Genomic DNA, 25,778 nt, shown 5'->3' with positions numbered 1-25,778 from the left:
CCGTGTGAAGGAGATACTGCTGTCACAACAAAACACATTTCTATCCACAGTTGTTATGCAAGTGAAGTCATACATTATTTTTAAAAAGCATGATAGCTGTGATGGAAACAGGAAAAGTAGGTACATTTTTAAAAATGCTGATAGATCATTTATTCATTCGACATGGTCGGATCTTGTGAGAAATGTATTATGTGAGAAATGTATTATGTGAGAAATGTATTATGTGAGAAATGTATTATGTGAGAAATGGCGGTGGAAACTCCTTTATGGGTAAATATTGATAAAATGCCCATCATATCAAAGTAAACTTGGATTCACGCGATGATATGGTGTGTGGTCCTCCCACTACGACTCAGGGAAACATGCAGTTKATTAGGCTACAGATGAAAGTTATGATGAACTTTACAGGGTGGTGAAAGTGCCCAGTGATCTTGAAGCTCCTTTCCAATAAATATYRAGGGTCTTATTCTGGTGACGTGATGATCGATGCTTGGCTGCCATTTGACAAATAAAAACATKATCTTATCCATTATAATCTCATCTTGTAGACTAGCCTACCCATACAGCCTACCTTCACTATATCTGTGAGCTGTTGGCTAGAGCACACCTGCCAGAAGCAGAGGAGGCACATTTGCTATTTAACTATTTATCGGTAGAGTTGAAAATGCGATGGAAACACATTGAACTTTCAATTTTTATTCAGTACATGAAAACTTAAGCTAAAAAGTAAATTTTGTGTGCACTATGTCATCACACACAGATTTTTATCCACAACAAGTCTGTTTGGTGGAAACACACCACTGACGGAAAAATTTGCATATTTTCTTAATGCGGATTCTAGAATAGTTGCATGAAAATCTGTGGCTAATTGGGTGGAAAGCTCATTGGATGGAAACCGAGCTGCTAATTTAAGTACTTCCACTTCAACTTCATTTTTTTGTCATCTCGTCCTACCACAACATTTCTTTGACACCGTCAGTGAAAAGACGTGCCACTGGCATCACACATATTATATAGTATGCTATCGTGAGTCACTATCTTTAAAGTTTGGTCAGTCTACTGTAATGGCAGGCAACTCTCCACATTCAGAACAGTCTTTGAGGAATCATTTATCTTCCATTCCATGGCTCCTAACTTCTGTGAACCCATGGTACATACTAAAGTGACTGTAAATGCACTGAAAGGGAAAAAGAAAGAGTCAGAGACGGAACAAGTGTGTCATCAGGATGTTGATACCTATGTGAACACCTGTCTTTTGTCCTTTGCAGGCTTCATTATTGACAAGTGTAAGTGTGTCCGTTGTGCCGATGACTACTACTGGTACACGCAGAACGGCCTTCCGAAGTGTGACCGCTGCAGCGAAGCCTGCTCAGGTGACTTTTACAGTTGGGCATTACATTGTGTTCTTTCATTCCTCTACACTAAACGTCATACCCATCATTTATTATTTACCTCAAGGAAATACAGCATGTATATTGGTAACAATAGTTTAATATAAAATGCCATCATTATTTTACATTAGTTGAATAAGGGAGAAACATATTGAGAGCAAATGTCTCATAGATAATTGGTGTGTTTGTGTGTCTTTGTTTGCGGGCAAAGTTGATCTGCACTTGACACAGGTGAAGGCATGCGGCCCGGACTCAAACCGTGAGTGCCACTGTGACAGCGGCTTTTTCTGTGTCATCGCTGTCCAGTATACCTGCAGGAAGTGTAAGCCGTGCTCGCCCGGAACCTTCTCTAACAAACCAAACCTAACCATGTCCTGCAAACCCCACACAGAGTAAGTCCACAGTTATACAGCACTGGTGCTGAGCACTGTACTGATTCAGACATTCTCTGCCTACCATAAAGACTTAACCTATTAAGCTGTATCTCCCTCTACTGGATTTATGAGTCATTTGTACACACAGCCTACTTTTACAGTAAATTCAATTATTATATCTACTAGTATCCAACACTGTACTTTCTCATTTAGATAAACCACCTCACAAGTTCTCTCCTGGCTTCTCCCCAGTTGTGGCCATAAGGGAATGACCATGGTGACAGAGGGCACTGCCTCTCAGGATCGTGTATGTGCCCAGACCTCCCCTAACTCTCCTACAACCACTGCGCCTCCAACTGTCCACAGCTCAGAGATAGGCTTTCATTCTTCTACCTCCAGTGGAGTCAGCACCATCCGAAAAACCCTCATCATAGCATCCCCATCTGGACTGGTGGGGTCTACATCTCCTGATGGTATGGCTCTTATGAGAGCTTTCTTTCACTTGAGTGAATCCAAGCATTTCCTGCTCTGTCCACTGGAGGGCTTTAACATGCTTCACCAGTCCAGCAATAGAGGTTTCATTGTCCTGCCTTTTAATCACACTCATTCTCTGTTTATTCCAGCCTTTCCCATAACCACAATTTACACATCTGCAGACCCTTCACCAGCCTTACTCACCAGGCCTTCTCTGTCCCAAGCCCAGAGCGAGCCCTCTACCTCCCCCCCAACTAGGAAACAAGTCACCGAACACAGCTCCTTTGACCCCAACACAAAGCTCACCACCAGGAGAAACCCCAGCAAGGTGGACAGTAACACCTCACCTCCAGAGTCTGCCTCTGCACCTCCTCTTACCATGGAAGACAATGGTATGGTTCTCAGAAGACTAGAGTATCCCATCTCTCCATTTCTACTAGATGATTAATTTTTTCAGAAATACATTTGTAGTTAGTATAAGCTCTTAAAGGTTCTGTTATATTCAGTAAAAGTAACATAACGCTGACAGGCTCAGCATTACAGGCTTCCTGCTCCTGTCTCTCTGCCTCTCCATAACACAGATTAATTACTTTTTCTCTGCTCACAACAGATACTGGACCGAGCCCTCCCAATCTCCCTTGGCTGTTGCTGATAGGTGGGCTACTAGGGGTTGTCGTGCTGCTGGTTGGTTACTTTGTCCGTTGTAGGGAGAGGTCACTGAAGTCCATGGACAAGTGGAAAGGTGAGCGAGTAAAGTGGTTAGATAACACAAACACATTATGCTGTGATGCATCAGATTATATGCCACGTTTCCCTTCCTATAAAACACAGTAAATAAATACACTTACAATAATTAGAGGGAGACAGTGAAACATTGTGGTGTATACATGCATATAAAATATGCATTTTGATTTCTTGATTTCTTTTATATTCCTTTAGGTCCAGTATTTGGTAAAAATGTGAGTACAGTACTAATTCTCTATTTGTATAAAGTATGTATCGAACTTCTGTACAGTTTTGCTAGAAGTATAAACGGTGACTTCTCGAAAGTCAAATGGGTCAATGTGTGAGAATGTGTCTCTACCTTTAGGATGAGCAGATTTGTAAGGAAGGTTTAAGAGGGAGCTATAATGTGTGGGAGAGCCATCATTGTCCTGCTGCCCTACAGACGGCTTCCTATATACAGGCCCAGCCACCACAGGAGAGTTACCCACACCTGGAAGCCCAGCATCTTCTGGGGAGGGAGACTGGGGGAAATCCTAGACAGGATGGTGCAGGGTTGCTACCTCCAGGGGTCATGAAGCAGGTCACAGTGGACCACTCTGGAGGAGAGAACATTAGCAACACAGTGGGTAAGTGTAGTGCATCGCTCTGCGCTGGTACTGATATTATTAAACTGTTTTGATATCATATTGTTACACTATATCTTATGTGCGTGCTGTGTAGCCACGTTTGTGCAGACATATTTCCTCTAGCGTGTCTGAAAACTAAGGGGCTAAAGGTCCGGGTCTGGAAACATTTTGTTCTTCGGCAAGGAAGTTTGTTTAATCTCACTTGCGTCCGGGTTCATATTTCCCTTTCCAGTTGTTTTGTTTGGCTGTGAGTTGAGACATACTTATTCGAGTTTAAACTTCCTGTTCAAGTATCACTGCCAAGACACAGTGGTACCAGTGCAGTGCTGCAGCGTATAAAGCAGGGTCAGAGGTTAATTTAGTGAGGATACACAGGAAACCATAACCAACACATAGAAATAGAATCATGTATAGACTCTTTTCCAGTACATGACACACTGACGTAATGCACTGATGCGCGCGACTCTTGGCGGCAGTAAGAAAGCCATCGCCATCTGCGCCCATTAAACACAGCCTAAATTTACTTTTTTATTACTTCTAAACAAAATACCTTTTTGGGGTTCTCATACCCTTACAATTATGTTTTGATTCTTGCATGAACAGTYGCTTAGATTATATTTGGTTGTGATCTTTGCAAAATAACTATTTTGGAAGCAGCAGCTGTTAGCTATAATGCTAACRCTCATTGATATAGGCTAGCCATAGAGCAAAAGCTAGCCATAGAGCCATTTTATTGGTTGAAGTTTCAGTTTTCTTTAAGTATAATGCAGTTGATTTGTGATGATGACACAAACATTATATTAAGCAGGGCATTCATACGAGCCTTAAAATCCAATTATAATCCAAAAGTTGTGTGAAATGCACTAATAAGCTATATGTAAATAAAGGATTTTTTTTGCTGGCGTTCTATAAGAACTGCCCCTTGTTATGCCACCAACTTGCGTGCATTGCCCTCAATGTTTGTAAACACAGAAAGGGGTCTATATGCTGCTGAATGAGGCCAGCTTTTCACTTCCTCTCTGTACATTTAGTACAGTACTAAGTTCAACAGGTTTTATATCAGCATTTACTGTGCATAACAGATAGGAATGTATGTGTCACCTGTTTCAATAGTTTAATCGAATAATGTTGGTGTTTGATTCAGGGTCCATTTACATCTACTCTCCGGGGACGGTCGTCCTGGGATACAACAAGTCGGAGAGGAAGGTGGATCAAGTGGAGAGTGGAGTAGAGGGCTGTCCCCTCACTAGAACACCCCAGCAGGAGTCCTCCTGCCCCCTCCCTGAGGGCCCTGCTCTGGGGCCAGAGAGAATGAGTACACAGGAGGAGACCTGCAAAGAGCTGAGATACCCCATCCCAGCCACCAGCAACTGAGAACAAAAAAAAATGGAAATTAAGGATTAACTATGGAAAAAGCCTGAGGAGGAGCAACTTCATTCAATATCAAATATCATCTCTAGGGGAAGAATGCAGACAGATTATTATTTGCTACTGTAAAGACTGTTAGACTGGATGGCTTCCTTCTGTACAAGGATTGCAAAAGCCACTGGGGTACCCCATCCCAGCCACCAGCAACTGAGAACAAAAAAAAAATGGAAATTAAGGATTAACTATGGAAAAAGCCTGAGGAGGAGCAACTTCATTCAATATCAAATATCATCTCTAGGGGAAGAATGCAGACAGATTATTATTTGCTACTGTAAAGACTGTTAGACTGGATGGCTTCCTTCTGTACAAGGATTGCAAAAGCCACTGGGGTCCCTCAGGGGTCTTCTATTATGAAAGAGTGACAGTTTGTTCTAACTGTATGTAATAGTCTTAGCACAGTTTCAAATTCACTGTAAGTCACTGTTGTGACAGCAGTGCTGGGACAGTATGCGAGAGCATGCATGGTCTGTTTAATATGGGGTGTCGACACTGTGACTCGGAGTTTCCCATGATTGGGTACATGTACACAATGGCGCCAGATCGTGTGAGAGTACGTGTATCAACCACAGAAACAGTGAAGACAAGAAATGCATATGAGGTGGGAAGTAACCTATGTAACAAGTAGGGTTTGGCGTGCGAAGAGCTTACAATTTCCATTGTAATGTAATACAGGGACTGTCTGGACAATTTAAACTCAAACATAGCCATGTTCACTGGTTATAACCTTTGTTCTGTGAATTTATGATCAAGACATTGCTATGTACAGTAGCCTACAGAACGAAGACAGAAGAAAGATGATTTTATAACAGACAATAGCAATCTGTTCCAGTCTATTCCTTGACATAAATGTACACAAATGAACAAACTATTTCAAGTCATCTCTTTATGGTGAAACCACTTATGTAGTTGACTATGACTATGTGCAGCCAATCACTGTCTGTTAATCATGCGGACTGTACAGAACAAATGTAATATTTTGTCTGTTTGACTAACGCTTGTGACGTAGGCATGAGCTGTTTGATTAACCGCAATTTGTTTTATCCTTCTGAAATTGTAGAACTATTTCAAGCAAGTATTTACTGACAAAACACACCATTTACGATGATTTCTGTGTTAGTATGGAGGAATGAAAAATGGTCTCTTTTGTATAGTAGTGGTGCTGAAAATGGTGACTCAACATTTTGTGATTAACATACCAAATTTGGCACAGATGTAGATGTACAGTGCCTTCGAAAGGTATTCAGACCCCTTGACTTTTTTCCACTTTTGTTACGTTACAGCCTCACTCTGAAACAGATGATATAAAACAAAATCCTCAGCATTCTACACACAATACCCCATAATGACAAAGCGAAAACAGGTTTTTAGACATTTCTGCAAACGTAGGGGTTATTCGGCTGTCCGCATAGGAGAACCCTTTTTGGTTCCATGTAGAACCCTTTACCTTCGACATGGAACCCAAAAGATGTTTTACCTGGAACCAAAAAGGTGTTTTACCTGGATCCAAAAAGAGTTCTCCTATGGGGACAGCCGAAGAACCTTTTTAGGTTCTAGATGGCACCTTTTTTTTTCTAATAGTGTAGTCCATAGCATTCTAAAGTTCGAGCTAAAAGTCTGATGGCACCAGTTGCCATATCGCCTATAACTCAATCGCCAATTTCTCAGCCTCTGAATATCACAGAAACACAAGACTTTGAATGAATAACAGAAACATGTTAATGACAAGACCCTATGGCTGAAATTGATCAAAACATGGAAAAGCATGCAAAAATGTATATTTTAAACAAGATTTGACTATAAATGTGTTAACATTTTTTTTTTTTTTTTATTGTGTTGTGTTACAAAGGGTTAATGAAAGAAAGTATTACTGTTTGACACTGCCTCTGCAATCATTATCAGTTTGGGTACAGTACATGGACTTCTTGAGGAAATTGAAATCAAAGGTTACTGCAGTGCAAAGACGCCCTCAGTTTCCTCAGCTAGTCAGCAGTTCAAGGAAACGCGCACTTTTGTTCCGGGTTGTAATTCGAGCATTCTTCTGTAGGCTACCTATTCGGTTTCAGTATGGACTTTTTCGCAAGATCTTAAAGGGTCAATAATAGTTCAATCAATCATGATACTGAGGACTGTAAGTGGCGTTCTTACAGTAAGGATTTTTCTAGCAATCATGGTGCAGCCTGTTGAGAACATGGTAAGTGTCCTTCAGACGTGAATGTTGTTTTACGCGACCATGACAACGAGAAATAGGTCCTTGTAACTGGTGCAGCCTGACCAATGTTTAGCTAAATGGGATACTCTGCAGTGTTGTATGATCATCAGATCAGATCATCAGTCTGATTTTAAATAGCGAATCATTAATCATTGATTGTTAACTCTTATCTGGGTCAATGAATTGTGTGTGTGCGAGAGAATGTTGTGTTGTCTTGGATTTTTCAACTTAATTTGTCAAGCTATTGTGACAGAACATATGTTTAAAATACATAGGATTAGAAAAACATAAACTGTTGTTTTGAGAGTGAAATTTAAGGATTATGTTATCATTGTGACCAATTTTCAACATAGAGAAACCTTATAAAATATGTTGAATTTGTACCTTTGAAACCAAGTCAGATCTTCAACATTATATCCACTATCAGAAAAAACTAAAGTCTAGGCAGCTACTACTGGATAGTTGTCTAACAGGTATTAATTTGGTCTCCCATCCATGGTTTTAACCAAGCCCAGCACTGCTTAGCTTTGTTGCTTGTCGCTGACTACTACATGTATCAATGGCATATCATGAGAATAAGTATTGAGAGATCTCTTAATAACTAAATATATTCACTGTTGCTATCAAAGTCATTCCAAAAGGTTGGTTTAACAGAGCAAATTAAATGTAACCATACTTTATGTCATATCATCAATGATACTATTTAGGCCTATATAGCATTTGCAAAGTCATCAACATTGTTCTTGTCTATTAATGTTCTGTATTATGTCATGTCTCATGTTTTGTGTGGACACCAGGAAGATTAGCTGCCTTTGGCAACTGCTAGTGGGGATCCTAATAAAATACCCCAAAATACCAAAAAACAGCAATTGTTTCAATTCAACCCAAGGTTCAACTAAAAATAGACAATACATATCGGCCTAGGTTTTCAAGCTTTGGTTGATTTCAAAAGTAATCTTCAAGCTAATCATTCATTTGTTGAATTCACATCTCCATCTCAACCTAAAATCTAAGTTAAAGAATAGGAATATATAAAACTGGATTTAAAGTTTGAGTAGATAAGATTTAGTCCTATTGTTTAACTTACATTTTTGTTTGACATAGAGATCTAACATATAAATGATTAATTTGTAGACGAACTGGATAGTAAATTGGGTTTGGTTGTCAACGCAATCAAATATCAGATGTATCTTCTGCTTGGATAGTTCAATCTGTGCGATTGACTTAATTTGGCTTTAATTCCAGTTTGTCTACAAATTAATAATTCATATGTTGGATTCACGTCTCCATCTCAACCAAAACTCAAATTTAAAGAATAGGATTAAATCAGATCAAATAAAACTTTAAATGCACTTTAAATCAAGTTTGATCTTGGTTGAGATAAAGACGTGAATCCAACATATCAATTAGTAATTTGTAGACAAACTGGAATGATATTTGGTTGTGTTGAGAACCAAACACAATGCAATATCCCTTTAGCAATACAGTAAATATCCTATTAACTTGAAACAGATATAGGATCTTAATTTTATCACTATTTTCAAATCAAATGTTATTAGTCACATGCGCCGAATACAACAGGTCTAGACCTTACAGTGAAATGCTTACTTACGAGCCCCTAACCAACAGTGCAGTTTTWAAAAAATGAATAAGAATAAGAGATAAAAGTAACAAGTAATTAAAGAGCAGCTGTAAAAAATAACAATATACAGGGGGGCTACAGACGTGAATACTACGGGTCGGTAGTCATTTAGGCTGAGAATTGTCCTGCACGGCAGGAAATGCAAACTTCTAATGTATTCGATCAATGTGCGGGGGCACCGGTTAGTTGAGGTAGTATGTACATGTAGGTAGAGTTATTAAAGTGTCTATGCATAGATGACAACAGAGAGTGGCAGTGGTGTGGTGAGAGAGGGGGAGGGGGGGGGGGGCAATTTGAATAGTCTGGGTAGCCATTTGACTAGATGTTCAGGAGTCTTATGGCTTGGGGGTAGAAGCTGTTTAGAAGCCTCTTGGACCTAGACTTGGCGCTCAGGTACCGCTTGCCGTGTGGTAGCAGAGAGAACAGTCAATGACTAAGGTGGCTGGAGTCTTTCACAATTTGGCAGGAAGCTTGGCCCCAGTGATGTACTGTAGTGCCTTGCGGTCAGAGGCCGAGCAGTTGCCATACTAGGCAGTGATACAACCAGTCAGCATGCTCTCGATGGTGCAGTTGTAGAACCTTTTGAGGATCTGAGGACCCATGCCAAATCTTTTCAGTCTCCTGAGGGAGAATAGGTTCTGTCATTCCCGCTTCATGACTGTCTTGGTGTGCTTGGACCATGATAGTTTGTTGGTGATGTGGACACCAAGGAACTTGAAGCTCTCAACCTGCTCCACTACAGCCCCTGTAATCCACAATTATCTCCTTTGTCGTGATCAAGTTTAGGGAGAGGTTGTTGTCCTGGCACCACACGGCCAGGTCTCTGACCTCCTCCCTATAGGCTGTCTTGTTGTTGTTGGTGATCAGGCCTACCACTATTGTGTCATCGGCAAATTTAATGATGGTGTTGGAGTCGTGCCTGGCCGTGCAATCATGAGTGAACAGGGAGTACGGGGGGGGGGGGGAGACTCAGCGTGGCGGATGTGTTGTTACCTACCCTTACCACCTAGGGGCGGCCCGTCAAGAAGTCCAGGATCCAGTTGCCGAGGGAGGTGTTTAGTCCCAGAGTTCTTAGCTCATTGATGAGCTTTGAGGGCACTATGGTGTTGAACGCTGAGCTGTAGTCAATGAATAGCATTCTCACATAGGTGTTCCTTTTGTCCAGGTGGGAAAGGGCAGTGTGGAGTGCAATAGAGATTGTATCATCTGTGGATCTGTTGGGGCGGTATGCAAATTGGAGTGGGTCTATTGTTTCTGGGATGATGGTGTTGATGTGAGCCATGACCAGCCTTTCAAAGCACTTCATGGCTACAGCCGTGAGTACTACGGGTCGGAAATGCAAGGAAATGCAAACTTCTAATGTATTCGATCTTTAAAAAGGCTGTAATTTACACTTTAAAAAATCAGACTTGCCCTACCGATTTTTTTTTTTCATTAATTATAATCCACACAATAATTCACATTTCCTCTTGCTGCAGGATCCTGCTGTAGCAAACAAGCTCAAAATAACATCCCATGTCTGTATGTTGGATTCACATCTCTAACTAAATAGAATAGGTGAACAGGATTAAGCCAGTGGCTCAGATGAAACTATCCAAACATTAGATATCCTTTAAAATGTTGTCAACCAAACACAATTCAAAATTACTTTTGTAATACACGAAATAGCCTAAAGTTAAGGCTGACTTACAAACTAGGTTTAACAGTATTTATTCCAGCTTAAAATGTGTAACACATCATTTGCCACATTTGGAGGTTAGCCCACTGTAGCCTAACTATAAATGTCCTCTTATGTCATCATAGGAAGTGTGTATGTTCAAGTTAGCAGGGCAAAGGTCGCAGGTCTGCCGAGTTGCTATAATAATCTGTGCACAATCTCGAACAGCAGTGATCATTTATACTTTTAATGTAGCCTAATCTCAACTGCAATCCAGGTCATTTGGTTGTGCTATTAGATCAAGCACAGTGATAATAACACATTAAAGGATAGTATAATCACAAAATATCGGACATTGTATTCCCATTTGAACTTTGTTGTGCTTTTAAATGGTGTCCAGCGGATTGTTTCTTATTAGTGGGGCACCAGGACAGGGGGTTGAATAAAGTATGTCAACCTGTCACAAGAAGAATCTGGATGCTTCTGAAAGTATACATAAGACAATGGCATGCTATGTAAAGCATGGCAAAGGGGCTATGCACCCAATTTGGCATAGCACCAGATGTAATGATCTTCTATAGCCTATCAATACCACACATACTAGCCTTATGACTTATTTGTATATTATTTTTTGTAGCACCTTCACTTCCTCCAATGTTTGAAAGATATCTGTATTGGTTTCGGGATGACATGATTTCAAATTGGATAACCTATGGTCTGTATAGTATGGTTGCAGCGTTGATATTTCGTTTTTTCAGCAATGGATTAATTGTTTGTTTGGAAAAAATATAAGCACCTAGGTGCAAAAGCATTTAATTCATTATTAATTTCACCATCAAAAGAAACTGATGTTTTTGTAAAGCTCAATATTTAATTTTCAGTCTTAACTCGAGTGTTCCACAAAACCAAACACATCAAATCAGGAAAACTCCTGATTCTGTTTTCTGATTTGATGTGTTTGTTTTGGATGGCTGCCATAAATGAAAAGGAAATGCCTGTCAGAAGAGGCATTCTGTCCATTGTTTTCAAAAGGCTACAAGAGAGGACGATGGTGAGAGGCCTTGGCAGCGGCATATCTTTGTTATTCAGACATCATAGCCAGTCCTTGACAACTTATTGGAAATCTCTCCGATCTCCTCAACCACTTCCTGTCAAACACGAGACAGACAGATTATTTTTTTTTACATTTGTTTTACATCATTGTTAGTTGCAGCCCTACAATGAATTTGTTTTCATCAAACAATTACTATACCACAAATGCGTCAGTGTATATTCCCCAGTCCCCGACAGATAGAATAGAATATGTCTTCTTTTTCTGCTGACACAATACCCAACCCTCAGGTTCTACACTCTTAGAAAAAAAGGTGCTATCTAGAACCTAAAACGGTTATTTGGCTGCCCCCATAGGAGAACCCTTTGAAGAACCCTTCTTGGTTTCAGGTAGAACCCTTTTGGGTTCCATGTTAAAACCTTTTCACAGAGGGATCTACATGGAACCCAAAAGAACTCTACCTGGAACCAAAAAGGGTTCTCCGATGGGGATAGCCATGGAATAGCCTTTTGGAACCCTTTTTTCTAAGAGTGTACTAGAAGTTTAAATAGAAGGCTCTTGGTGGGGCATGTTACTCATCACTCCTCCTCCTGATCATGGGGGACTTCATGGTCCCCTTGTCCCCACAGGTGTACACTCTGCCATACACAYCAGACTCTGACGGATCCTGCCGTAACAAAACAGCTGAATACTATAACACAGATGTAAACCTGTGCTGCAGCAAGTGTACTTCTGGTAAGGTGTAGTCCTGAACACTAATGAAACTGAGAGGAGAGGACGCCTTAGAATCTTAGCACTAAATATGACCACTTCAAACATTACAATATTTTTACAGCACTCTGTAGGTTCTGTAAAATGTACATGTACTGAGATGATTACTGTAAATTATACATTTATATCATTACAGGGACACGCCGGAAAGTTGTATGCAGCTCTACCTCAGACACGGCGTGTGAACCATGTCCTAGTGGCCAGTACAGCGGGACCTTTAATTACTTCTCAAAATGCTTCAGATGTCCCAAGTGTTCAACAGGTGGGTGGGTTATATTATTCCAGTGACTCAGCTACACTGATAGGTGTGTAGTCTTTAATGAAATAAAGGTGAAATAAAGGTGAAATTAAAAAATTAAAAAATAAAAAGAGCATTTTATTCCTTTATGCGTGAAGAGAAAGGCCTGAAGTATGTCCAGAAGTGCTCCAGCACCACCAAGACTCAGTGTGCGTGCCGGACTGGGATGTACTGCGTACTGGGCCAACACCCGGACTGTAAGGAGTGTGCCAGATATACATACTGCCAGCCTGGTCATGGGGTCTCTGTAGAAGGTACCACAGCTGGACAGGAGGCTGGTAGGACACTATTTCTAACTGATTCCACTTGTTTCTGTCCTCCTCAAATATTATATTGGAAGTTTGAATGCTCACTGTTCACTGTAAGAGTATGAGTAAACGTGTTTGTGTGTTGTGGTGTATGTTTCAGGGACAGCAGAGTCAGATGTGGAATGTGCATCATGCCCCAATGGAACCTTCTCTGACCAGCTCTCTTACACCCAGATCTGCCAGCACCACACAGAGTGAGTGACTCACGCATTCGTGCATAACACGAACGCATGCAAGCACGCACACACACAGACACGCACACATTCAGCAATTATTTGGACTGTCAGTATTGGTGTTAACAATGGGACTGTGACACTGTCTCCTCAGTTGTGTGTCTCAGGGGAGGGACGTACTGACTTACGGTACAGCCACCACCGATGCGGTGTGTGATCCGAAGGTAAATGGACGACTGGTCTCCATCCTCCAAACCACCACACCTCCAAGCCCACCGACCACAATGCCACCCTCTGGTAAAGGGCATACCACATCAAGTCTACAGAGCATGGATATGTCTACAGTACCAACCACCCGAGGCTCAAAGCTGACATCTAGTCCCTCTGATCCACTGGTCATCGCTCCAACGGAAGAAAAATCACCAGGCGTTGACCTTTGGATAGGTAAATACAGGCAGCTGTATAGTCCACGTGTCAGAGACCACGCTCGTGGTTTTAACATTTCTCCACCGCCGTCTCTCGTATACTTACACCGCTTTGTTGTACCCCCGCTCTTGTATCTTTCAGTTGCAGGTGCTATCGGAGGTGTTATGTTCCTGCTGCTGATCATAGGCACTATCATTTACAAGAAAGGTAAAGCTTTAGAGTTAAACACTTGATCGTAATAGCCCTTTAATTGATTGCAAACATGGCTATGAAAAAGACAACATTTTACTGTGAGTTTACTATGTTCTCTTACAGCCGTCACTAAGTTCATACGTGTATCTTCTACAGAAGATATAAATGGAAATTCTGAGAAGGAGGTCATTAAAGTGAGTTTTTTTGCCATTTAACCGTAGTAAAGCATGTTGGAGGCAAGAACGTTTCAACAGCTTCAACATATTATCTCTCTCTCTCTCTATATATATAGTGTCTGCTGGGGAAAGGAGACTGCAGTAATGTCGGTCAGGCAGAGACACAGCAGGATGCTATTAAGACCTGGTCAGGCTCAGGGTGCTCCACCAGCCTGGAGGGCCTGTCAATAAGCCCCATCCAGTCCATCCTTCCACAGCCCAACATCCTGGCCAGCAACCCCCAGCCCAGCCCCCAATCCACCAGCCCTCTGGCATCTGTCCCCCTAGTTAATGTCAACATCACTGTTACCTACCCTGTGGACATAGGAAATGAGTTATGCTCCAGACCTACCAGCACCCAGATAGACTCACCACAAGCTGACCCCGTGGCCCCTTTATCAAGGGAGGAGGAGGTGTATGTGAACATGCCACAGCGAGAGGGTTGCAAAGAGGCACTTACGGCAGTACAGGAGTTTGGAAATGATGTATGAGGACTGGAGGCATATAGGGGAGGATCAGACAATAGATTGTGTTTTAGGGATGTTTTTTTCACTATGACTGTTGTCTCTGTTGTTATATGGTTGCTACTTGACGTACTGGTGGTGACTTTGTGTTGGTAGAGAGAGACAGAATGACTGTTCATGCGCCTCAGGTAGGATTTCCCAAACTTTGCACATTTGCATAAGTTATACCCAGGGAGGGTCCCAGGACCGAGTTTGGGAAACCCTGATATAATGTGCTGTCTGTGCTGGAAAGTCTTGAACACCTGATTTAGATTGTCAGCGACTGTTTGAAGAATTATTGATGAGTGAATGATGTATGCAATTACTGTGAATGTTGTTGTAAGTATACTGTAAATGTCACACGGCTCAAGGTATCCCAAAACCTTTAATCAAAAGTAGGCAACAACCTTTCGTATACATGCCATACTTTTTGGGGAATTCATCATGGCCTGTGCCACATGAGAAGATTTCATTTGTATTCTTATGAGAGGAGAGCATGCCTATACTTTTCAGAGTAAGGTTTTTTTTGTCTCTATTTTAATCAAACTGAAATGGTAGACTAAATGAAACTGCTTTGTTTATGTTTTTTTTTGGCCTACACCTGTTGAATCGTGTGCTTTCGCTCTGTAAATAAGCAGCAACTGACTGGTAACAGATCATATGATAGTATAAGCAGCAACTGACTGGTAACAGATCATATGAGTAATACATTCAAAACATCAGCGCAGTAAGAAGTTAAGAATGATGGATGAGACATTTTTGTACAAAGGGTTTTGTTTTTCTATACTACTATCACCACCTACTGGTGGAACTAAATCTTTTTTTATTACAGTTTATGCACATAATATGATTTAGTATTATCCAGCAACTATATTTGGATTATTAGAGTGGCCTACAGTAAAAAAATGTAATAAAAAGGTTGAAAAGTTGATTGATGCTCCAATAGGTACACACAGCAAAGTGATGTTTTCAACTAAATTCACGCAAGGGGGGGATGAGCGGAGTACGGAAGCAATCTTTCCCCATTGAAAGCAGTGTAGCCAAGCCTGATTTCAAGCATTAACGACATACATTTTTTTGGGGGGGGTATTTTAACTGGATTATAGCTCCTGTCCAAATGCCGTGAATTATATATACTGTGCATGACATAGTCCCCAGTCAACTCCATTACACTCAAAAGTTACTTAAACCAGTGAATGCTAGTGATGGCTAGCTATGCTAGCTATTCTACCAGTCTGTCTTAATGAGTGTTAGCATGCTAATAGCACACCATGTACACAGAAATGTATATTTTTAAGGGGTATGCAGTAGGTTGATCACTATGTCACCAAAGTATGTTGTATCATCAGACATGTCAAATAACATTCCTAGCTAATGAGAAAACAGCCATTGGTATTTCATTTAAGAGAATGAACAAGATTTAACAAGGCAACCTTGGGGCTAATTTGAATGGGCAACAACAGCAGATTGAGGGATTTTTACATCCGTACCTCAGTACGACCCACTTGACCGCAGTCAACATCCCTCCGTGAGGGACTGTCCAGTAGACCCCATTCCCTTCCTTATTGTGTTATATGCATTGTTAATAAAAAAAATTAAAAGCAGTTTAATATTTATTTAGAAATCCCGTTCCTATTTTCATGTTCTACCAGCAGTATAAACTTTGATCGTTTCAGGTTAGAAATAGTCCAAATCAAAGCCAAGTACCGCACTGAAATAAGATCACACATCTTTCTCTGCAATCACGTAGCTAGCAACATAGCCCGCATGAGAAACATTTGTTTGAYATATCAATCTAATATACAGGTAACAGCCCAAATAAATGAAACAATGAGTAAATAAGGCGATACAAAGTATATTGAAAGCAGGTGCTTCCACACAGGTGTGGTTCCCGACTTAATTAAGCAATTAAAACATCCCATCATTTATAAAAATGCCCAGGTGACCATTATTTTGGCTACCATGGCTAGAGGTAGAGATCTCAGTGACTGAAAGAGGGGTCTCAAAGGAGCATAGGGGCTTTAAAGGCTGTGTGTGCGTGCGTGCGTGCGTGCGTGCGTGCGTGCGTGCGTGCGTGCGTGCGTGCGTGCGTGCGTGTGTGTGTCTCTCAGTCACCAGATCTCAACCTAATTGAACACTTAAGGGAGATTCTGGAGTGGCGCATGAGACAGCATTTTCCAGCGCTTTAGAGACTGATGGTTGTTAGTGCTCCAGTCCTCTCTGTCATAATTAGCAACAAAAGACATGGAAAGCATGTTATGTCCCGTAGAAGTGCAGCCATTGTAAGTACCCTAATTTTTGTTCCTCTAACTCCTCTCAATACCTCTGTCAATCTGGCAATACCTATGTCAACCCGGCAGCTAGTGGTTAACAGAACAGGAGTTAAACATGTTTTGAAGAGAAGATGTTCACATTGAACGGTGGCAATAGTGTCCCCAACACCCTCTGTCTCAGTCCCCAGTATCTATGCTGCAATAGCCTATGTAGCCAGTACAATAGCAAAATAGTCTTTATTGATAATGTTCATTTTCGTCAGCGCTGACAGTAGATTTCTGCTAGAAAAAGTCTTATTCGGTCAATCTCTAGGGTATTACAATGGGTCTTATTAGTAGAGGGTTTGAGGATTCTGAAATACCCCTATTTTATGCTGACAATTTCTATAATTTAAATGGAATTTAGATGTGGAGAGCTATAATGAAAAAACGATAGAGGGTGCAACAGTTCAAMACCTCAGGAGCAATGTTCCCGCTCAGCCTACAGTAGCAGCCAATGTGTGGTGTTCAATGTGGGCCTACATTCCATGAGACTGAATAAAGAAAACATGCAGGGCTTGACATTAACCTGTTTATCCACTTGTCCTTCAGACAAGAAGGTGACTGAAAATGGTGTGTTGTTTGATGCAAGAAACCACTTTACAAAATAAAATGCATTATTATTCCCATAGCATTATTACAGAGAATCAGACAAATTATGCTACCCTCTGCCTATTGGCTACTTAGCTAATTCACGCCTGTCTCAAAATACAACACTGCACCTTTAAGATTACAGGCTGCATCCGTACTGAGCTAAAGGCTAGAGCTGCCGCTTTCAAGGAGCGGGACTCTAACCCGGAAGCTTATAAGAAATCCCGCTATGCCCTCCGACGAGCCATCAAACAGGCAAAGCATCAATACAGGACTAAGATCGAGTCGTACTACACTGGCTCTGACGCTCGTCGGATGTGGCAGGGCCTGCAAACCATTACAGACTACAAAGGGAAGCACAGCCGAGAGCTGCCCAGTGACACGAGCCTACCGGACGAGCTAAACTACTTCTATGCTCGCTTCGAGGCAAATAACACTGAAACATGCATGAGAGCACCAGCTGTACCGGAAGACTGTGTGATCTCCGCAGCCGATGTGATTAAGACCTTTAGACAGGTCAACATTCACCAGGACGTGTACTGCGAGCATGCGCTGAACAACTAGCAATTGTCTTCACCGACATTTTCAACCTCTCCCTGTCCGAGTCTGTAATACCAACATGTTTTAAGCAGACCACCATAATGCCTGTGCCAAAGAACAATAAGGTAACCTGCATAAATGACTACTGACCCGTAGCACTCACGTCTGTAGCCATGAAGTGCTTTGAAAGGCTGGTCATGGCTCACATCAACACCATCATCCCCAAAACYCTAGACCCACTCCAATTTGCAATTGTTTGTAGGCTTATGTAGACTAAATTGAATCTATGATCGTATGCTATCCATTTGTTTTTTGTATGTTCTTTGTATGTCATTTTAATATTTGAGAATTAACCAATGATATTAGGCCATATTTGGCCATGATTACAGACACCTGCGTGTCTTTTGACACTATATAAACGAGTCACCCTGAAGTGTTTGTGATTATACCCTGATGAAGACAGCTTGCCTGTCGAAACGTTGGACATTACATTTTTGCATCTGAGCTCTTAGAGTGTGCGGCTCTCATTTATTTTCAAGTTTTCCACTCCGCTAGCTAGCACCTCGCCTAAATAGGTGTGCGTTTCTTTTTCCTCTAGACGAGTCTGTAATACCAACATGTGTCACGCCCTGACCTTAGAGATCCTTATTATTCTCTATGTTTGGTTAGGTCAGGGTGTGACTCGGGTGGGAAAGTCTATGTTTTCTATTTCTTTGTCTTTGGCCGAGTGTGGTTCCCAATCAGAGGCAGCTGTCTATCGTTGTCTCTGATTTGGGATCATATATAAGTTGTCATTTTCCTTTTGGGTTTTGTGGGATCTTGTTTTCTGTTTAGTGTCTGTGCCTGACAGAACTGTTCGCTTTCGTTTTTTTTACTTTGTTATTTTGTTTGGTGTCATCAATAAAGATACGGTGTACGCCTACCACTCTGCGCCTTGGTCCATTCATCATTCTACAAACGATAGCCGTAACAACATGTTTTAAGCAGACCACCATAATGCCTGTGCCAAAGAACAATAAGGTAACCTGCCTAAATGACAACCGACCCGTAGCACTCACGTCTGTGGCCATGAAGTGCTTTGAAAGGCTGGTTATGGCTCACATCAACACCATTATCACAGAAACCCTAGACCCACTCCAATTTGCATACCGCCCCAACAGATCCACAGATGATGCCATCTCTATCGCACTCCACACTGCCTTTTCCCACCTGGACAGAAGGAACACCTACTGTATGTGAGAATGCTATTCATTGACTACAGCTCAGCGTTCAACACCATAGTGCCCTCAAAGCTCATCAATAAGCTAAGGACTCTGGGACTTAACACCTCCCTCTGCAACTGGATCCTGGACTTCCTGACGGGCCGCCCCCAGGTGGTGAGGGTAGGTAACAACACATCCGCCACGCTGATCCTCAACACAGGGGCCCCTCAGGGGTGAGTGCTCAGCCCCATCCTGTACTCCCTGTTCACTCATGACTGCACGGCCAGGCACGACTCCAACACCATCATTAAATTTGCAGATGACACAACAGTGGTAGGCCTGATTACCGACAACAACGAGACAGCCTATAGGGAGGAGGTCAGATACCTGGCCATGTGGTGCCAGGACAACAACCTCTCCCTCAACGTGATCAAGACAAAGGAGATGATTGTGGACTACAGGAAAAAGAGGACCGAGCACGCCCCCATTCTCATCGACGGGGCTGCAGTGGAGCAGGTTGAGAGCTTCAAGTTCCTTGGTGTCCACATCACCAACAAACTATCATGGTCCAAGCACACCATGACAGTTGTGAAGCGGGCATGAGAAAACCTATTCMCCCTCAGGAGACTGAAAATATTTGGCATGGGTCCTCAGATCCTCAAAAGGTTCTACAGCTGCACCATCGAGAGTATCCTGACTGGTTGCATCACTGCCTGGTATGGCAACTGCTTGTTCTCTGACCGCAAGGCACTACAGAGGGTAGTGCGAATGGCCCAGTACATCACTGGGGCCAAGCTTCCTGCCATCCAGGACCTCTATACCAGGTGGTGTCAGAGGAAGGCCCTGAAAATTGTGAAAGACTCCAGCCACCCTAGTCATAGACTGTTCTCTCTACTACCACACGGCAAGCGGTACCTGAGCGCCAAGTCTAGGTCCAAGAGGCTTCTAAACAGCTTCTACCCCCAAGCCATAAGACTCCTGAACATCTAGTCAAATGGCTACCCAGACTATTCACATTGCCCCCCCTACTCTCTCTACACCACTGCCACTCTTTATTGTCATCTAGGCATAGTCACTTTAATTAACTCTACCTATATGTACATACTACCTCAACTAACTGGTGCCCCCGCACATTGACACTGTACCGGCACCCCCCTGTATATATTGTTATTTTTTTACTGCTCCTCTTTAATTACTTGTTACTTTTATCTCTTATTCTTATCCATATTTTTATAAACTGCACTGTCGGCTAGGGGCTCGTAAGTAAGCATTTCAAACCTGTTGCATGTGACTAATAACATTTGATTTGAAGACAAAAAACGATTTTCCTGACTTGCTTTTCAAAGATGTCTGGAAATGTACACGTTTTGTGYTCTTGCAGGAAGCAATCACTCCCCTGTTGCTGACTGCAAATTCTCTATAACTGAGCTAATGACTCACTAACTAGTAACGGATATGAACAAAATGTGCACACGTGGCTACATGCAGCTCTTGCTTTGATCTCAAAACAAGCGCATCTACCCACGACCACAGCTGTATACACAGTCCAAGTTCAAAGTAAATGCATAGATCTATATATGGCAATGGTCTATTTGCATATAGTCCTACTGCACCGCTGATTGGTTATGTGGCACCGGTCTGTGTAGAGTACAGGCTGAGTCTTGTGCAATAGAATCAAACTCAGATGCGTTCTGCCTACAACAAAATCTCTTGCATAGTTCGTTTTGTTTCGGTATGTTGCATTGAAAGTGGCTAATATTGCATTATTTCGATCACAATTGCCACAGTAAAGGGACATTCTGAAAGGAAAAATTCTAGAAAGTTGAGTGAAGTTCAATGTCATGATTCCAGCGGCAACCCCTCATTCAGGGCAGGTGGGGCAGAGCTTTTTTGAATAAGGCAGCTCCAGATTGCAGGTGTTTCAACCTTAGGTTGTGGGGCAGCCTGCGGAGAATAMTGAGCGTAGGGGTTGGTAATGTTCTCTAGTTGCGCCGTGATTGGCTCAGTGTTCTGTCGCTCATGGGGACACTACGTCACCGCAAAATCTACGGGGAGAGCTCGAAAATTCAAGCCCCTTGGGTGCTGCCATAGAATTAAATTAGAAGTGCCCATCCAAGGCTCAAGGTGACTAATAAAATTACGCAAAATCATGTTATATCTACCGTAGCTTGGACTGATCATGTCAACATCATACTTTCAAAATCTTACCTATCAAGCTAGACAAGCAGTCATTATCATGAATCACGTCGACAATCTACTGGCAAATCCTTTTCAATCCTTGTCATATGAAGAGAAATTATAGATAAAACGTATCAGTGGTCATCGGCCATTGGACATAAACATTAAACAACATGTTGGAAATCACAAATTCAACAATGAGTGGTTTGGGAGGAATCAGTGGCTAACTGCAAGCGTTGCAAAGCAAACACTAGCTTGCTGTTCAGTTTTTTTGTTTTATCTTTTTTTAACTAGGCAAGTCAGTTAATAACAAATTCTTATTTACAATGACGGCCAACCCGGACAACACTAGGCCAAATGTGCTCCGCCCTATGGGACTTACAATCACGGCCGGTTGTGATTCAAYCTGGAATCGAAGCAGGGTCTGTAGTGACGCCTCTAACACTGAGATGCGGTGCCTTAGACCGCTGCGCCACTCGGAAGCCCATTTAAGTGGGTGTGTTGTCCAAGTTTGGGTTTGGATCTCTTTTCCAAGCTTAAAAGGATAAACATTCAACACCACGGGCCAGAAAAGTTTGAATACATTGCTGTCAAGCCTGTCAATCTGCATTCATAACAACTGGAAACTGGGAAAATGTCAGACTTCAGTGAGTTCAAGACAACTGGGAACTCTGAAAAAAGAAGCTCCGACTGGAAAAATTAATTTGAATGGTCATCCAACTCTGAATTCCAAGTCGGGAACTCAGGCCTCTTTCTAGAGCTCTAACCTGAAGAACACTGATGTCATGATTCAACCTTGTTATTTTCAGAGTTCCCAGTTGTCTTCAAAGCACCATAAATCCAAAGAATGCCAGACTTTGATGACAAAGTTTGATGACAAAATTTGCCCCCAATAACAATCACCACGCCATCTTCCTGTTTGATTTGATTGGATTGGATTTGAAGTGAGCACAACAAGGTGAGTCCAAAAATGTATTGTATGCTGCTGCATAAATTATGTAATATGCCAGGAAGATATGTATACTGTAGCTAAGAAAGTAATACTAAGTGTATGTTGTGTAGTAAGCTGTTCGTAGTCCATGTGCCTCACCCTAATAATTTGGTGCCTTTCCCCCTCATAACTTAGCCTACTGTTCTGACTTGGTGGTGCACATGTAGCCTATAGCCTGTTTTAGAGAAATGCAATCATTGAATATTGTAAGAGCTTTCATTGTCTACTTATATTATGCCACCTTAATTTATCTTACAGTTCTGACTTGGTGTACAGGGAGAATACTGTAAGAATGGCCCATGTTCTGAATTATGTCACTGTACATTTCAAAAGTGCTGAACAAATAGTTATATAGACTATGTCCGTCCTAACTCGCTCATTAATGTCTTAATCAAAATTATCTGCTCACTGTCCTCATATGCCATAGTTTGTACATCTCAATTGTCAGTAGAAACCACATTTGTTTTTAGAAAGCTATGTTTTTTAAAAAGGCAGTAAATGAGGCTGAATGAACTGTTTTGCTGCCAGACAAGGCTCTGCTGATAGCCAGGTGTAGCAATGGTATGGATTCACTCCATGGTGCTGAAAAGAAAGCTCTGCTGTTGGGACAGCTTTATGTAGGCCCTAACCATTTGTGGGCACCGTTTGTCACCGTTATAGTGCAATTTATGTATTGTTTAGTGTTGTGTAGTGGCTTTGCTTGCATTTTTTTTTTTTTTGCCCTGCCAAGATTCACATGCTAAAATCGCCACTGCATACTTCTCTCCTTGGGCTGATAGTTCTTCTGTGCTCTGTGCAGCAGTCCCGGGGAGCTGAGCAGCAGGACTACTGCGCGCCAGTGCACATGCACAGCTTAAAAGGAACATTGCTCAATTGTCAATGTCAGTAGCCATATATTTATAGGTCGAAACAGCAGGTCTGGGGGAAAGAAAGAGAGAGAGACTCCTAACAATGCAGGCAGAGCAGAATTAGGACTATACCCGCTAGTTATCAAAATCCAGAAAAGAGCTGTTAAATTCTACAACCACCTAAAAGGAAGCGATGCACACACACTCCACCACAAAGCCCTCACCTACAAAGAGATTAACCTAGAGAAGTCCCCTCAGCCAGCTGGTTCTGGGTCTCCGTTCACAAACACAGAGCCCATAGAGCCACAGAACAGAAACACATTTACACCTGAGCAAATTATGAGAAAGCAAAAGTATTTTACACACTGGAAAGAATCAACCAAAAAACAGAGTAAATTGGAATGCCATCTGGCCCTTAACAAAGAGAGTACACAGTGGCAGAATACCTGAGCACTGTGACTGACCCCAGATTAAGAATATCCTTGACTATGTACAGACTCAGTGAGCATAGGCTTTCTATTGAGAGAGGCCGCCATARGCTGAAGTATGGAAGAGAAAATAAATAGACATATAAATATAGGTTGTATTTACAATGTTGTTTGTGCTCCATTGGTTGCCCTTTTCTCATGGCAACGGGCCACCAATCTTGCTGCTGTGATTGCACACTGCGCTATTTCGCCTAACAGATATGGGAATTATATCAATGTTTGATTTGTTTTCAAATTCTTTGGGGATCTGTATGATCTGTGGGAAATATGGGTCTCTAATGTGGTCATATATTTGGCAGGAGGTTATGAGGAGGCTGGTGGGAGGAGCTATAGGAGAACGGGCTCGTTGTAATGGATGGAATAGAATCAATGGAATGGTATCRAACACATGTTTGACTCCGTTCCATTAATTCCATTCCAGCCATTACAACGAGCGCATCCTCCAATAGCTCCTCCCTCCAGCTACCTTTGATATATTTATATTCCAGACTCTGACAATGCTTGTTGTGATATTTGTTAATTTCTTTCTTTTTACTTTTTGGATAATGTGTGTATTGTTTTGTATTACTGGACTGTTGGAGCTAGAAACACAAGCATTTTGCTGCACTTGCGTTAACATCTGCAAATCTATGTACATTTCTAACACACATTTAACAAAAATAAATAACGTGTATGTGAATAAGCAACCACAGATTGAACAAAAACTTTTGATGTGGCAGTATGACACCCATAGTTCGCACAGGTTGATGAGTTGATTTGTTTTTCTGGACAGGGGAACCCAAAGATAGGAGATCGGGCTCGTCTTGTTAAATTAATGTTTTTAATTTTTGTATTTGTTTACCCCTTTTTCTCCCCAATTTCATGACATCAAATTGGTAGTTACAGTCCTGTCTCATTGCTGCAACTATCRGGAGAGGCAAAGGTCGAGAGCCGTGCGTCCTCTGAAACACAACCCAACCAAGCCGCACYGCTTCTTGACACAATGCCCACTTAACCCKGAAGCCAGCCGCACCAATGTGTTGGAGGGAACATTGTGCACCTTGTGACAGTGTCAGTGTGCACAGGAGTCGCTAGTGCGCGATGGAACAAGGACATYCCTGCCGGCCAAACCCTCCCCTAACCTGGACGACGCTGGGCCAATTTTGCGCAGCCCCACGGGTCTCCCGGTCGCGGCCGGCTGCGACAGAGCCTGGACTCAAACCCAGAATCTCTAGTGGAACAGAGATGCAGTGCCTTAGACCACTGCGCCACTCGGGAGGCCCGTTAATGTTGAGGTGAACCTAGTGAGAAGCTGGCGTTTTGCAGCAGCCATATGGCTCTGAAGAGGAATCATGTAACAAGAACAGGAATATTGGGACAGGGACACAGAAACGTGSATTCCTGTGGAGGAATGGAGGCGGAAAAAGAGGAAGAAGAGATTGGATTTTAATCTGAGGAAGATAGTGATAAAAATTGAGATGGGGTGTCGAAGAAGAGTGGTGTCAAGTGCAAACAGAGTGAGCCATGATCCAGACTGAGTTCTGTAGGAGAAATGGAAGTGAATGARGGCGAATTAATAAGTGAGGTGTAAGGTGTGATGAAGAGCTTGGAACCCACGCTTTGCATCGTTGGACRATAAAAAATAGTCTTGGAGAGACTGGCCTCTTGCCTTTTGGTGGATCCATTTGTGGTTTCAGGGTAGGTGGAAAAGGAGTTAAGTACTGTTGAATCAGTGAAGGTAATCTGTAGTGGACTTGTGATATTTGTTTGTGTTTCTTCTGACCAGAGGGAGCAGGTGGTCCATGTCATGCAATTTGGGTCAAGATCTGTTTCGTGCTTTGCTCTTAGGAACAAGGCACCATTGAAAGGAGTGATTTCTGGGGTAGCGTTACGTTACGTGAGGTGGGGCAATTGAAGTTGAAGATTCCTGGTGTTTGTGATGCCTGCCGTTTGGTGCTGTCACTGTCAGTCCTTTTGAGTTTTGAGTCAGAGTCTCTACCCGACAAAGTCATGTTAGGATATATCTGTTATCCTGTTAGAGTTTTTGTGCCGAATCCACTGCGCTGTTTCAGGTGCAACGTTTATGGTCATGTCGCAGCAGTGTGTAGGAGGGAGATTCCAAGATGTGGGAAGAGTGCAGGAGTTTATGGGACAGAGGACTGTGTCGTTTCGGTGGATAAAGTTG

The 25,778-nt window shown here is 42.1% G+C and overlaps 2 protein-coding genes across 3 annotated transcripts; both read left to right on the top strand.

Moving 5' to 3' along the window:
* The first annotated feature begins 162 nt into the window (after nucleotides 1-162).
* LOC111970561 (tumor necrosis factor receptor superfamily member 21) lies at nucleotides 163-6,876 on the top strand. The gene is made up of 9 exons (XM_023997381.2): nucleotides 163-175; nucleotides 1,269-1,373; nucleotides 1,603-1,783; nucleotides 2,018-2,238; nucleotides 2,389-2,631; nucleotides 2,850-2,981; nucleotides 3,179-3,198; nucleotides 3,330-3,591; nucleotides 4,736-6,876. The coding sequence occupies exons 1-9, from the start codon at nucleotides 163-165 to the stop codon at nucleotides 4,963-4,965; spliced, it is 1,407 nt and encodes a 468-aa protein (XP_023853149.1). The 3' UTR covers nucleotides 4,966-6,876.
* A 142-nt stretch (nucleotides 6,877-7,018) lies between these two features.
* Nucleotides 7,019-18,829, top strand: tnfrsf1b (tumor necrosis factor receptor superfamily, member 1B). 2 transcript variants are annotated; one of them, XM_023996105.2, is made up of 9 exons: nucleotides 7,019-7,210; nucleotides 12,208-12,313; nucleotides 12,486-12,611; nucleotides 12,746-12,925; nucleotides 13,056-13,149; nucleotides 13,283-13,572; nucleotides 13,696-13,761; nucleotides 13,903-13,940; nucleotides 14,039-18,829. In XM_023996105.2, the coding sequence occupies exons 1-9, from the start codon at nucleotides 7,133-7,135 to the stop codon at nucleotides 14,450-14,452; spliced, it is 1,392 nt and encodes a 463-aa protein (XP_023851873.1). In that variant the 5' UTR covers nucleotides 7,019-7,132; the 3' UTR covers nucleotides 14,453-18,829. The 2 variants fall into 2 exon arrangements, with proteins under 2 accessions (XP_023851873.1, XP_023851872.1); XM_023996104.2 differs by having other exon boundaries at nucleotides 7,021-7,210; nucleotides 13,870-13,940.
* The last annotated feature ends 6,949 nt before the right edge of the window (nucleotides 18,830-25,778 follow it).

Source organism: Salvelinus sp. IW2-2015, linkage group LG11 (assembly GCF_002910315.2).
Source record: "Salvelinus sp. IW2-2015 linkage group LG11, ASM291031v2, whole genome shotgun sequence".
NCBI classification, from domain to species: domain Eukaryota; kingdom Metazoa; phylum Chordata; class Actinopteri; order Salmoniformes; family Salmonidae; genus Salvelinus; species Salvelinus sp. IW2-2015.
The sequence above is the reverse complement of the archived record's forward strand: the minus strand, read 5'-3'. Positions and strand labels throughout refer to the sequence as shown.

Bases quoted from the DNA above. Each gene is read 5' to 3' on its own strand.
- LOC111970561 (XM_023997381.2), top strand. The intron at 3,199-3,329 runs GTGAGTACAGTA...CTCTACCTTTAG, and splicing joins GTCCAGTATTTGGTAAAAAT to GATGAGCAGATTTGTAAGGA. The intron at 3,592-4,735 runs GTAAGTGTAGTG...TGTTTGATTCAG, and splicing joins GAACATTAGCAACACAGTGG to GGTCCATTTACATCTACTCT.